Source organism: Hyla sarda, chromosome 7 (genome assembly GCF_029499605.1).
Source record: "Hyla sarda isolate aHylSar1 chromosome 7, aHylSar1.hap1, whole genome shotgun sequence".
Classification (NCBI taxonomy): Eukaryota; Metazoa; Chordata; class Amphibia; order Anura; family Hylidae; genus Hyla; species Hyla sarda.
This window is the reverse complement of record NC_079195.1, coordinates 119,740,916-119,756,165: the sequence shown is the minus strand read 5'-3', so window position 1 is coordinate 119,756,165 and position 15,250 is coordinate 119,740,916. Positions and strand designations below refer to the sequence as shown.

Below are 15,250 nucleotides of genomic sequence, written 5' to 3'. Positions count from 1 at the left end.
CCCACCCCACAGCGCTTCTATAATCATATGCCTTCGCAGAGCTATGAATGAAAAATATTCGAGCAGCAGCGCATCTGGCCGGGAAGCGCTGCAGAGGCATATGATTATGAAGCGCTGTGGGGGCCAGACATATAGTGTTATCTGGTCCCCACAGTGATTCTATGTACATATGCCGCCGCATCGATATGAAAGACAAGTATTCTTTCAGCAGCGCATCAGGCCAGCCGGCTTCCCGGCCCGATGCGCTGCTAATAGAATACTTTTCATAGCGCTGCCGGGAGCTTATGATAACGCTGCGGGGGGACAATACCTATATAAATGTGCTGCGGGGGACAATACCTATATAAATGGGCTGCGGGGGACAATACCTATATAAATGGTCTGCGGCGGGCATATGATTATATAAGCACTGTGGGGGCTAGACATATGGATATATGTCTGACCCCCGCATTGCATCTATATACAGCCGTGACAGCACTGGTAGATGAGAAGATGCCTGGGCAGCAGGCGGGGGGGGGGCTTGGGGGGGGGGGGAGGGTTGGGGGAAATCATACATATACACATGGGGGGAATAAAATGAATATACTTAAGAGGACACACTGAAGTTTAAGAACCCCGCCGAGAGCCCTCAATGGCTCCTCAGTACCGGCCATTCAGGACTCTCGGCAGGGAAATAAAAAATGAAAGTAAAATACATCGTACATTTCAGGGGAGTGGAGCATGCCACCCGCTCCCCTGTTTAATAACTTCTAATCGCATCCGGTCTCAGAAGTGAGACCTGGTGCGATCAATCCCTCAGCCCCTGTACTACAACCCCCATCATGGAGTCTGTTCCATGATGGGGGTAGTAGTACAAACACTAATGTAGCCTCCCCAGCCACCGGCAGACTCCTGCAGCCAGGGAACTACTACTCCCACCATGGAAACAAGTCTGTTCCATGATAGTAGTAGTAGTAGTCCCGGCTGTGGGAGTCTGTAGGCAGAGGTGTTAAAACAGTCGAACAGGACAGATGTTATAACTGGTCTTAACGGATGAATATGCCCGTTATTTTGACAGACGTTATTCAGCCGTTAGCACCTGTTATTTCATCTGTTATTATACATCTGTTTTTTACACAGAAAACGGATATTTAATCACGGATGAATGCCCATAGGCCCTCATTAACTATTGCAATGTTATGTCGGGTTGTGCGCCTGATTAGCGCCAGAATTGAAAAAATCCCGACTAACTCTCAATTTTGCTAAGTAAGCCCAAAAGGGGGTATGGCCATCGGGAAAAGGGGCGTGGTCACCGTAAAGGGACGTGTTCCCCACATTTTCACAAAAACCTAACATATTTACTAAGGTTTCCACAGAAAATGTGGTGGATTTGAGATGAGGAAAACCCTACAGATCAGAGCATAATGTAGGGAAACCTTAGTAAATACCGTGGAAAATAAATTGTAGGGAGTTAAAACTTACAACAAAAACTACACTCCACTCTTAGTAAATAAGGGCCATAGTGTGAAAGGGGCCTTACAGAAAAAAATTCATTAAAATGAAAAATCTGCTAGAAAATGAAATTGAAAAATTCAGCCTCCACTTTGCTTTAATTTCTGTGAAATGCCTAAAGAGTTAATAAACTTCTTCTTTAATGTCATTCTGACTACTTTAAGGGGCGCAGTTTTTAAAATGGGGTGATTTATGGGACTATCTAACATACAAGCCCCTCAATTCCACTTAAGAACGGAACTGGTCCCTGAAAAAAATCAGATTTAGAAATTTTCTTGAAAATCTGGAAAATTGTTGCTAAACTTATAAAAGAATAAATAATAATAAATAATAATAATAATAAATAAAAGAACAAATGATGGGAACATAAAGTACACATATTGTAGATGTGAATTAATCATTAATTTGGTGCGGCCTATCGTACGAACAGAAAATGTAAAATCTAGAAAAATGCAAATGTTTTTTTTACAAAAAACGCTAAATATAGCAATCAAAATTTACCACTAATGTAAAGTACACTATGCCACGAAAAAACTATCTCAGAATCGCTTTCATAAGTTAAAACTTTTCAAAGTTAATACCAAATAAGTGGTCATTAAGGTCAAAACAGGCTAAGGAGTAAAAGGGTTAAAGGTTATGTAATGTATAGCGTATACCCCCTCCATTTCCATTGATCATCTCTGAGATGTTTCTACACCTTGATTCTAGTCACTTGTGGTAAATTCAGTTAATTGGACATGATTGGTCTATAGAAGGTATCTCAGCTCACAATGTATACCAGAGAAATTATGAAGCCATGAGGGCGGACGGAAAGAACTGCCTGCAGTGCTGCCCTCCCAACCAAACAAAGTAATTTGGGGGGGGGGGGGGGGGGGTGGAGGCTTGGTAAAAGAGGTGGCCATTCTGACTGAATTCCAAACATCCTGGCCCACATTTATCATTGTAGTTTAAACCCTTAAGGACGCAGCCCTTTTTCACCTTAAGGACTGAATCCTTTTTCGCAATTCTGACCTTCATCGCTTTACGCATTAATAACTCTAAAACGCTTTTACAGAATTTTCTGATTCTGAGACTGTTTTTTCGTGACATATTCTACTTTATTTTGGTGGTAAATTTTTGTCGTTACTTGCATCCTTTTTTGTTGAAAAATCCCAAAATGTCATGAAAATTTTGAAATTGTTGCATTTTTCTAAATTTGAAGGAACTTGTAAGGAAAATGGATGTTCCAAATATATTTTATTTTTATTCACAAATACAATATGTCCACTTTATGTTGGCATCATAAAATGGACATATTTTTACTTTTTGAAAAAATTAGAGGGCTTCAAAGTAGAGCAGCAATTTTAAAAAATGTCATGAAAATTGCAAAATCTGAAGGGACAGATGTTACAGAACTACAACTCCCAGTTGTAGTTTGGCAACATCTGGAGGGCTACCGTTTGGGCACCACTGTAACAGTGGTCTCTACTGTGACCCTCCAGATGTTGCAAAACTACAACTCCCAGCATGCCCAGACAGCCTTTGGCTGTCTGGGCATGCTGGGAGTTGCAGTTTGGCACCCACTAGGAAGGGCAGCAGTAAATATCGCATACCCCCGGCGTCCTGAAGAGGTTAAGTGAAGCGTTTTTTACACCTTTTTTTTTGTGTGTGCTGTAATGTGTAGAAGCACCAAATTTATTAAATGGTCAAAGAACATTTGATACATTTTGTACAGGTCACATTTTCTGAAATTTCTCTTTTCACATACACCAAAAAGCTACACCATGTCTGGGCTGGTGTAGTTTTAGAGACTTTTCAGTGGCTTTGCGCCTTTTTTGCTCCTTTTCACAAAAAGGGGCAGTTGATAAAACCCTTCCATATCATGTCTATTGCCAAAATCAGCAGAAACGTGTAAACAAAAAGTGGCAAAAAACCCTGCTTGCTCCTTTTTTGCCCCTTTTTTTAAGACACAAAAAACAGTCTAAAGACAATGATAAATGTGGGCCTGTGTGCAGATGGGAGAAAGTGTCAGAAGGTCGATACTCACTGCAGGACTCCACCAATCTGGGCTTTTTGACAGAGTGGCCATAAAAAAGGATCATGCTGGGGTGGGAGGCAGGGAGACCGATCAGAGCTGAGGGAAATTTAAATGAATTAAGATATCCTTAATGAAAACCCACTCCATAGTAAACTTGAGGGTCTGAAATCTTTATTAATGCACTGTATGTTTAACCTCTTGAGAACAAAGGGCCACTGTATGCCATTGTCCCACTCTCCTTCTATGATGCACGCTCAGGAGCTGAGCGCAGGTCATAGCGGGGTGGTATCTTTGATGTCCGGCATTAGCCAGGCTTATGCCGAACATCACCGATCACGGTGATGCCCGGCATTAGCACCTTAGACGCTGCGATCAAAGTTGATTGCGGCGTCTAAAATGTTAAACACGTCCTTGTTGCTCAGCGGTGAAGATCGGGAAGTAAAAAAGAACAAAAATAAACATATGTTGTATCGGCATATGCCTAAATGTCCAAACTATAAAAATGTAACGTTACTTTAACAGCACAGTCAATTGCGTATACGTTAAAAAATACCAAAGTGCAGAATTGCCTATTTTTGGCCACTTTTACCCTAAAATTTTTTTATAAAAAGTGATTAAAAAGTCCCATCAAAACAAAAATGGTATCGATAAAACTTCAGATGACAACGCAAAATATTAGCCCTCACACATTCCCGTGTACAGAAAAATAAAGTTATAGGGGTCGGAAGAGGACCTTTTTAAACATGCCAATTTTCATATAAAAAGTTATAATTTTTTTTAAATCAAACCTATATAAGTTGAGTATCATTTTAATCAAATGGACCTATAGACTAAATATAAGGTGTCATTATTACTGAAAAGTGCACTGCGTGGAATTAAACGCCCCCAAAAGTTACACAATTGCGTTTTTTTTTTTTTGTTTTTGTTTTTTTCAGTTTTGCCCCACAAATAATTTTTATTTCTGGTTTGGCCATAGATTTTATGGTGAAATTATTGATGTCATTACAAAGTAAAATTGGTGGCACAAAAAACAAGCCCTCATATGGGTTTCTAGGTGGAAAATTTTAACTGTTATGATTTTTAGAAGGGGAGGAGGAAAAAAAATGGCCCGGTCCTTAACCCCTTAAGGACTCAGCCCATTTTGGCCTTAAGGACTCAGACAATTAAATTTTTACGTTTTCATTTTTTCCTCCCCGCCTTCTAAAAATCATAACTCTTTTATATTTTCATCCACAGACTAGTATGAGGGCTTGTTTTTTGCGCGACCAGTTGTCCTTTGTAATGACATCACTCATTATATCATAAAATGTATGGCGCAACCAAAAAACACTATTTTTGTGGGGAAATTAAAACGAAAAACGCAATTTTGCTAATTTTGAAAGGTTTCGTTTTCACGCTGTACAATTTATGGTAAAACTGACGTGTGTTCTTTATTCTGAGGGTCAATACGATTAAAATGATACCCATTATTACATACTTTTATATTATTGTTGCGCTTAAAAAAAATCACAAACTTTTTAACAAAATTAGTAAGTTTATAATCCCTTTATTTTGATGACCTCTAACTTTTTTATTTTTCCGTATAAGCGGCGGTATGGGGGCTCATTTTTGCGCCATGATCTGTACTTTTTTTTTGATACCACATTTGCATATAAAAAACTTTTAATTAATTTTTTATAATTTTTTTTTATAAAATGTTTTAAAAAAGTAGGAATTTAGGACTTTTTTTTTTTTTTTTTTTCCGTTCACGCCGTTCACCGTACGGGATCATTAACATTTATTTTAATAGTTCGGACATTTACGCACGCGGCGATACCAAATATGTCTATAAAAATTTTTTTTTATGCTTTTAGGGGGTAAAATAGGAAAAAACGGACGTTTTACTTTTTTATTGGGGGAGGGGATTTTTCACTTTTTTTTTTCTTACTTTTACATTTTTTTACTTTTTTTTTTTACACTTGAATAGTCCCCATAGGGGACTATTCATAGCAATACCATGATTGCTAATACTGATCTGTTCTATGTATAGGACATAGAACAGATCAGTGTTTTCGGTCATCTTCTGCTCTGGTCTGCTCGATCACAGACCAGAGCAGGAGACGCCGGGAGCCGGACGGAGGAAGGAGAGGGGACCTCCGTGCGGCGTTATGAATGATCGAATCCCCGCAGCAGCGCTGCGGGCGATCCGATCATTCATTCAAATCACGCACTGCCGCAGATGCCGGGATCTGTATTGATCCCGGCACCTGAGGGGTTAATGGCGGACGCCCGCGAGATCGCGGGCGTCTGCCATTGCCGGCGGGTCCCTGGCTGCGATCAGCAGCCGGGATCAGCCGCGCATGACACGGGCATCGCTCCGATGCCCGCGGTTATGCACAGGACGTAAATGTACGTCCTGGTGCGTTAAGTACCACCTCACCAGGAAGTACATTTACGTCCTGCGTCCTTAAGGGGTTAAGGGGTTAAAAGGAACGTGTCCTAAGAAAATTCTATTGACATCATGATATAGAGCAGGAAAAGCTGAGCAGAATAATATATGTTTGTGTGGCAAATAACTAATTTATTGGTTGAAATCTCTTATCTTTCCAGTGAGTAATAATGTGTTACCTGAAAGTCTGTGGACAAGCCCCTCGGTGGACACTGTCCTGCAGTGTGTCTTATAAAGTCAATATTTTTAGGTTGTTACCGAATTAATCCCAATTATTATAGACCTGATCAAGATCATATCTCAATGGTTTTTACATGTTCAACTATATAATAAAGTTACCTATTCATGTTCAATCTCTCTACATTTCTTCTCTTATATATTGTGTGGTTGTGTTTCTTTTCTCTCCAGAATGCATTTCCAGTGTCTGGACAGCTGTACACCACTCACTTGCTTTCTCTTGAAGCTCTACTGACAGTCATTGACAGCACAGAAGCTCATTGTCAGGCTAAAATTCTAAGCAACACATTACAGGACAAAAAAGAAGCTGTTAAAAATGTAGCTGATACAGAAATAGCTGAGGATCCTGGGAGCAGTACGTCATTTCTTTTTATTAACATTTATATTAATTTGTTTCTGCATGTGTCATCCTTGTTTGATGCTTATTTGAAAACCTTGACAATGAGGCTAGGTTCACACTACAGAATTTCCGTGTGGAACTCTGTTTTGAAATTCCGCTCTGAAATTCTGGTGTAATAGAGTCCCATTGCTGTCAATGGGATTCCTATGCTAAGTCCACACTATGGAATTTTGAGTAGCAGATATTCCTAAAGAAGTTATTTATTAGGCAGAATTGGCATAGTCTTAGAGTCGATGGGTGCACTTAGAATCCAGACAGAAATTCCTCTGGAACAAAGCCTTACAGTTGTGGTTATTAGCACCCCTTGAATATTAAGTACACAGTGTAAGCAATCTCTTAAAGTGTATAAAGTACCTGCTTGGATATATATTAACTCTTATGGCACAAGGCATGAAAATAACATAAAACTGGAATCTGCTGAAATTGAGAAAGCTGAAAAATAGCTGCAGAAACATTTGACAATTGTCATTGTTAACAAATATTGTGTAACCTAAGCTGAACTAAGAGTACCAAGGTACATATCCACTTATTCCTGAAGATATATTTTTTTTATGTTATACTAAACAGTCAAGGTTGCCAGTAATATTAGTCACAGCTAAATGCATATTTTGTAAATGTTTAGTATGTAGACTTTTAGTGTTCCTTATATTACAAATCTATTTTAGTTGGAAAACCTTTTCTTTTTAAGGCACTGAACGCACAATGGAAAACGCTCCTCCAAACCTCAGCGCAGAATCACAGGGCGCACGGCCTCCAACTAGTGGTCATCTTATGGCTGATAAGATGAATCTAGGTATTCAAGAGGCTGAAGATGGCAGTGATAGAGGTAAGTCATCAGAGAAAAGTCTCTAAATGATACTCACTGGCCAAAGAATAGTTAAAGGGGTATTCCAGGATTTTTTTTTAGTTGAGACTATGCTACAGGAGCTCTAAAGTTAGTGTGGTTCATAATATATATGTCTGTACCTGTGCTTGATGGTGATCTTGCACTTCTTCTGTGATTTTTGGCCCAAAGTTTTTTTTTTTTTAACAGCACACAAAATGACAGTTTACAGTGTTGCCCGAGACATTACATCACTAGTCAGGTGTTCAGAGGGAGCCTGTCTTTGCTTCAATGGGTGGAGCAATGGCTGGGTAGAAGGTAGATCATTCTGCAGTGAATAGTAGGTTTGCAATAGCTGGAGGCACCCTGGTCAGAAAACACTGGTCTATTGCATTGAAGGCAGCACAGGTGTGTTTTAATGGGTGGCGGTGGCTGATGTGATGTGAGGGAGGGAACAGGAAATAGCCAGTTCACAAAAAGATAGCGACAGTATTATGGTTGACTCAGAACAAGCAAACTGTTCTTCCCTACCACTGAGTGCCATACAATGTACTCATTTTTGTGTTCCTGACAGATGCTCCGGTCTCTTTTGAGATTCCTCATCTATCAGGTCTACCAGTCTCCCATTCTGGGGGTGACCACATCCAGCACAAAGTCTCCATGGGAATTTTCCTGTGGGGGCACGGATTGGACCGGACATTATTATGCCAGACAGTAGTCTCACCCGTCACCCATTTTACAGCTGCCGCATCCGCGGCTGGCGCTCCAGTACCCCACTACTGGTGCGAGGTATCCTAGGCATGACCTGTTGTATACTATGTACTACTATAGAACAATGGGCTCAACCACAAATGGTAAGGCTGGGTGCCATCTATGCCTTTAAATTGAACTATCACCCCAAAAAAAGCAAAGCAGAAAATAGATGGTACGCCAAAAAATCAACAAAATATTACATTTTTATTATACAAACTGCCACATACATTTAAAACCACTTAAAAAGGAGGTCCATACAACTCACCCCCTTGAGCCATGGAGAAGGACCCCAGAACTAGTCTGGGACTCCTCCTCAGAGCAGGGACACCCGTATGTATACACAAAAATAAAGTGCAGTCTAATCTCCAAGACAATCAGCCCCACACAAATAAAGTGCAGTGTATAAGGAGTAGAAAAAGACAGCTCATCTAAGTTATCACAAGATCATGTACATAGTATTAAAATATCAACACTGAACTGTATTACTATACATGAAGATGCATCCTGAGTCAGACAATGTATACAGAGCTGCAAAATTGTAACTAGTCAAGTACATCAAGGGAAGTTAGATTGTCAAAAGAGTAGGTAAATATACATCACATGGTCATGGAAAGAGCGGGTTCCCCCCCCCCCTCCCCCCCCCAAAAAAAACAAAACCTTGGTCCACACGCGTTCCGTCACTCTGGGTGACTTCCTCAGGGGCACATACTCTCCATGGGTCCATACAAGTTAGCCGGACAGTGGTCTACATGGTTGCCGATACCGCCTGTCTTACATCAAATGGCAGATGTATCTGCGGCTGGAGTTCCGGTACCTCACTACTGGGCGAGGTGACCGATGGAATAACTCGTTGTCTACTATGGACCCATACCAGTAAGCCATAGTGGTCTGCATGGTTTCCTACACCATCGGTCACACATCACATGGCTGGTGTATCTGTGACTGGACTTCCGGTACCTTACTACTGTGCGAGGTTCCTGATGGTATGACTCGCTGTCCACTATGGATCCATACCAGTAAGCCAGACAGCGGTCTGCATGGTTTACTACACTGCCTGTCTCACATCTCACGGCTGTTGTATCTGCGGCTGGAGTTCCGGTACCTCACCGCTGTGCGAGGTGCCCGATGGAATGAATCGCTGTCCACTATGGATCAATACCGCTAAGCCAGACAGCTGTCTGCATGTTTTCTTCTTCCGACTATCACACGTCGCACGGCTGATGTTTTGGCGGCTGTTGTGCGCAGTATACGTAGAACTGACCCAGCGTGTCCCACGGACCCTATACAGGATGTGAGGGATGCATTCCTCAGCTCCCCTGCCTCCCTCCATCTCCCAGGGGGCAGGGTTTTCTCAGCCTCCCCGCCCTCCCACCTATGACAAAGGGGCACAGTTATCGCCTGTCTGACTGTTCCCTTTTCGCAAAACGCCTGAGGGTGTTCTTATTCAGCCAGACTGTTGTCTACACTGTTTCCGCCACAATCTGTCTCTGACCTCTGGGCTGCCGTGGACATAGCCAAGTTTACCTTGCGGCTGGGTGAGGGATCTGAAGTAGGGTCCCTACAGGTATACGGGATTGATACCAGTTGGCCAACCCTTCGCCTGTTGGTTTTTCTACACCACCAGGTCGCCTGTTGGATAGGCCGCACTCTAGTACCCCGCTTTCTGTGGGAGGTTGAATGGAGTGACCCTGGGTGCTCGGGCATCCTATACCTGCTGGACAGACGGTTTTTCCACATGGCTTACTACTACGTCGGGTCACCTACCATACACTTTCACCCCGTGGACGGTAGTTCAGGTTATCCACTGCCATGATGTGGCTTTTGAGTGAGTCACCCCATGTTGCCCCATGGGCCTTATACAATGCACCACATACTGGTTTACAGGGTTACCTACATGGCCAGGTCCCTCTTTGCATGCCTGCTACTCTGTCTACAGGCTGGTATCTCACTCCACCGCGTCTTTCCGTATGCGAGACCCGGAGTGGCCTCTGTCCCTTTGCCACATAGCCAGACTGTGTCTGCATGGTTTTCGACTCCACCTGGTCACCTCCCCTGTTTCTGCCGATCCCGCAGCTGCTGTGCGGTGTCTCTCTTCCAGGTGCAGTTCCGCGGAGTGTGTTCCTGTGGGTTCTTGGGACCCTTTCTACCTGTCAGTCACACTGTCTGCATTTTTCCTGCTCCATTCTTCATCTCCTGAGTCTGCGTCTGCAGTCTTGGTGTCTGGCACCATTAGGAGATGGGGTGTGGGCTTTTTTTCTGCAGGTCCCAGGGATTTTCTCAGCAACAGCAGCGTTACTCTGTTCTCCTTCTTAGGTTGCACTGTTGGTCTGCTAGAGGCATGCCTACCTTCCTGCTGGTCCCTTGGATGTCTGCCGTTTCTTTCGTGTCTGCAGCCTTGGTACCCCACTACTATTGTGGGGTACCCATGTCTGTGTTCCTACATATGCTATGTTCGCTCAGTAGGTGTGGAGCCCACCTTTCCTTTTGCTCGGTGGGGTTAGCCTCGGGCTTCCGGTGATTTTGTTTCCACACTTCTGCGGCGGTTGAGCACTTCTGTTCTGACATGGGGTCTGCTGGGGAGACAGTCAGTTCAGCCCCTCCCTGTACCTCCAAGTGTTTTGCCCAGCTCCAGTGTTGACGATACTGATCCCTCTTGGGACACAAGGTGGCTCTTCCAGACAGCGAGCCTGGGGGCTCCGTCCTCACCGTACTGGTCCCGTGGCGCTTGGACAGCATTTCCCTGCTCCTACTTAGCCCGACACGTTTTGCCAATCCCCTTTCCAGGGGGTATGGGGATCAGGGTGCTTTGCATGGGTCTGTACTTTTTCATCTCGACCAACCTTGTTTTCCCTACTCTGGATGGACTATTTTGTTGAGTTTTTTTTCTGCTGCCAAGATGATGCCATCTCTCTGTTCCCACTATATAGGTGGAGTATCTGGTGGGGTCCCTGTTTTTTTGCTTAGAGCATCCAACCGGGATTTTTACTGTTTAGGCTTGTGTGCTTACTGTCCACTATTACAGCCTGGCTCTCTCTCTCTCTCTCTGTTCTTTGCTGCTCATGCAGCCTTGGCTCTCTCCTCTGTTGGAGGAGTTAGTACAATCTCCCTGGAAGGGGTGTGTTCTTCCTTCCCTTTTGTCTGTGTCAGTTGTACTGCACTGACACCAAAGTCTTCTGGAGTCATCCTTCCTGTGCCCAGACCCTGCAAATCCCAGTAGGGTTCTCATTTGTTTCTCCCTCCATTCCCATTCTGGTGGGATGTTTCCTCAGTGTGCTCTGGGGTCTATGACTGGTTGATCTTCTTGGCTTGGACTCTGTCCTAGGAAGCTGTGGCGTGCCTTCTTTTCAGGCGGCTCCTTGGGCCTTGGTAATGGTTCAGGTCTTGGACATGTGTAGTGATCCGGCCAAGACTCCTCCGCAATCCCATTTGTCGGTGCAGTCTTTCTGTTCTGCACTCTTCGTGGAAGTTTGTCGCCGGAGAGTTTTCGCGCACGTCTGTTTTCCTTACTCTTCGGGGGGTTCGTCTTCCAGGTGTCCTCCACAAGTTGAAGGGCATTCAGGTTTTCCGCTTTACATGCAAGCAAGGTTGAGACCAGCTCCACTGACTTACAAATTCTGTGCTCGGACCCGCACTGACCCAGGTGCGCAATCAATCTTGGCAAGTAAGAGGAAAGTCCGGCATACGAAACTCCAGCTTATTCTTTATTAGGCAATAAAAGCAGGTACAAAATCAACATACACCATCAGAAAGACATCTGGACGCGTTTCGGGTGGGTATACCATCCTTTATCACAGATAGTTTCCAAAACCCCTCATGGCTCCTTATATAAGGAGAAAATTCCAGGGGGTTAAAACTTCCTGTCTGGCAACTTCACACGTGAACAAAGATTTAATTAAATTGCAAGTGAACACACAAACACGCAATGTGGCATAAAAAAATATAATATAAATACGATTATATCAAAAACGTGAAACTGTGGTATTTCTCTGTTGAATATTCAAATACAACATGCAATATTGGTTGGGATCTGACTTTTCTGCATAGAAATCAATGCTAATGCAAAGTACAACCATCCAATCATCCGGCAAGAATTCCACCGATAATCCGGCACAAAATACAAAAATGAAGAAAAAAAAATATCAATAATTTAGCAAGAATTCTTGTCTGATGTTTAAACCAGTAGGGGCATGCGTTTTCAACACAAACTGCCAGTAAGCTTCTCTGTTTAATAGTTTACGGTGTGAATCGCCACCCCTCGTACCTATTGTTACTTTTTCAATTGCATAAGCTACAAACGCGCGGTGTGAACCACGGTGTACATCTATAAAATGGTTAGAAGCTCCTGCTCTATTTCGTTTCAACGTGCTGTTTTCTATGTCATTGAGATGCTCCCGAATGCGTGTCTTAAAAGTTCTCTTGGTACTTCCAATATATTTCAAATTGCACTCGGAGCATTCAATGACATAGACAACACTGTATGAGTTACAATTGAGGAATTGTTTTATTTTGAAGATGCGATTGTTATCAGTGTCTGTAAAGGTGTTAACTGGTTTGACAAAACTGCATGTTTTGCATGGATGAGAGCCGCATTTGTGAAAGCCGCTATGGTGTAACCAGGTGCGAGCAGAAGGAATGGTGGATTTGACTTTGCTAAGAGATAACATATCGCCTAATGTGGTGGCACTTTTGGCCACAATTGCACAGCCATTTTCTAACAATTTAGATAAAATCTGATCGTGATGCAATATGTGTAGATGTCTCTTAATAATATCCGCTTTACACCAGTACAGCTATATTTCACCTTCTGGGTGCACATGGCGGGCCCCTGAGACAGGGGTTTTTGGGTCTGCGGCTGTTCAGGTCGTTGCTCTCATGCACCGGACCTCTCCAGAGCAGATTTCCATTTTTCTTTTTTCCTGTGGTTTCTTGTCTCTCTATATGACCCGGTGTCTTGAGTCTCTACAGAGGACGGCCCTTTTCTTTGGCGTCCTAGTCAATCTCCTTGGTCGGGAGATCTTCCGTGAGTTCAATTTCTGGGCCTAGTGTGTCTCCCCCTGGGGGCTCATCCGCAGGCATTTTTTGACATGTGAGTTCAGTCTCGGGACTGATTCCTTTTCTCTGGTGGTTGTTTTTCCCACCCTAGGGGACTGCTTTGGTACATCCCATCAGTTAGGTGTCCCCCAATGAAGAGCAACCGAGAAAAGGAGAATTTTTTGTACTCACCATAAAATCTCTTTCTCGTAGCCTTCATTGGGGACATTGCACCCACCCATTTCTTCATCTTTTTTCCTGGACTATTTTTTCCGGTTCTTGGGTTGTTTATCCAGAATTCCTTTCTAGCGTCCTTCGGACGGAGGTCTTTGTTGGCTTCTCCTACTGCTTTGTGGCAAAACTGATTACCTCACTGCAGGTGGGCCGGTATATCCTGCCAGGGAGGAGCTGACTTTTTTTCCTAATGTAGGCGCCTCCTAGTGGCAAGAGCATATACCCATCAGTTAGTTGTCCCCCAATGAAGGCTAAGAGAAAGATTTTATGGTGAGTACAAAAAAAAATCTCCTTATTCCCTCTTTGTCTTTAGGACTATGCTGCAAATTATAGGGCAAGTATTTAGTTTGAAGAAATACGTTCTTTTACTGTAAATATTTTATTTCCTCTTTGGTATAAAGGAAATGGCAGTCCCTCTTAGTCAAGACTTTTACTTTACCTGTATTTACTCTGTATTGCATTAAAAAGGTTTTTGTTAGCTTTACAGAAAGAAATTTAGGGGCAGGGAATGGGAGGACAAATTTGTTATACACCTTTCCACACCATGGACTCCAGAACAGTGATGGTACCTGACTGGGACACAGCTTTAGACCGTAAAACCCTGTGTATAAAGCAAATGAAATGTGGTGCTTTTTAACAGATGCACTGCTATCTCCTACAGCTACCGTATTTATCGGCGTATAACACGCACCCCCATTTTAACAGGGAAATTTAAGTTAAAAAAATTAAATGTAAAATAAATGACTTGGACTAAATGCCACATCATCCCCCCCAACTTCGTTTTCTTCTGCACCTCAGTTTGGTCCTGTCCCCTCCAGTGCCACATCATTCCTTCCCTTTTATCAGTCCCTGTGCCACATTTACCACTCTCATCGCCACCCCCCATGTCCGGGCATGCTAGGAGTTGTTGCTTTGCAACATCTGGCGGTCTGCAGGTTGAAGACCACTGTATATGCTATTCTTCCGCTTTCCTTAACTGGCTGCGCTTCGGCTGTCTTGCGGGCTGCGGTCAGTGAAGCAGATGAGGGACGTCCTCTCCCGGCTCCTCTGCGCAGCATCAAGTGATGTCCCTTTTCGGCGGCGACTACAGGAAATGAAAAGTGACGTCACTGATGCCACGCAGAGAAGCCGGCAGAGTACGTCACTCATCTGCTTCACTGACCACAGCCCACAAGACCCCCCGCCTGACCTGCCGAAGCGCAGCCAGGTAAGGAAAAAAAAAAAACATGAAATGCATCGAAAGGGGGAATGATAAAAGAGGGGGGAGGTAAGAAAAATGAAAAGTAAAACTGTCACCTGTTTTCTCCCGCACTATCCACAGGTACTGGTGGATAGTGCGGGAGACGCTGATTAAAAGGTAGGGCAGATCCGGACAAGGTAGGCTCATTTTAATCAGCGTCTCCCGCACTATCCACCAGTACCTGAGGATAGTGCGGGAGAAAACAAGTGACCGTTTTACAGAGCGGGGAGGAGACGCCGCTTGTCACTGATTTAAAGTGGCTGCGGCCGTGCTGTTAATACTTAACAAGCAGCCGCTGCTGCAGCCGCTTTAAATCAGTGACCAGAAGACTTATCAGCGTATAACACGCAGGCAGGCTTTTTGCCTTAAAATTAAGTTTTAAAAGTGCGTGTTATATGCCGATAAATACGGTAATCACACAAGATATAGCTAAATATAACCTTTATTACAGTAACCAAAGAGAGACACCCTCCCCACACATGCTAAGATGTGAATTGTATATCGTGGTGAATGTGGGGCTCCTATCCAAGACGGACAGAATGTCCATGCCAGATATTATATCCTCACAGAGACATCTGAGGCTTTCTAGATGCATG

At 43.4% G+C, this 15,250-nt stretch overlaps 1 protein-coding gene across 6 annotated transcripts in view; it reads left to right on the top strand.

Annotated features, from left to right (window-relative positions):
* The window catches only part of GBF1 (golgi brefeldin A resistant guanine nucleotide exchange factor 1), a 254,726-nt gene that overhangs the window by 175,199 nt on the left and 64,277 nt on the right, over nucleotides 1-15,250 (top strand). For all 6 annotated transcript variants that reach the window (XM_056530579.1, XM_056530578.1, XM_056530577.1 and 3 more), the window contains 2 exons: nucleotides 6,345-6,528; nucleotides 7,262-7,399. In XM_056530579.1, the coding sequence (XP_056386554.1) occupies nucleotides 6,345-6,528; nucleotides 7,262-7,399 (322 nt within the window). The remainder of the gene's footprint in view (nucleotides 1-6,344; nucleotides 6,529-7,261; nucleotides 7,400-15,250) is intronic.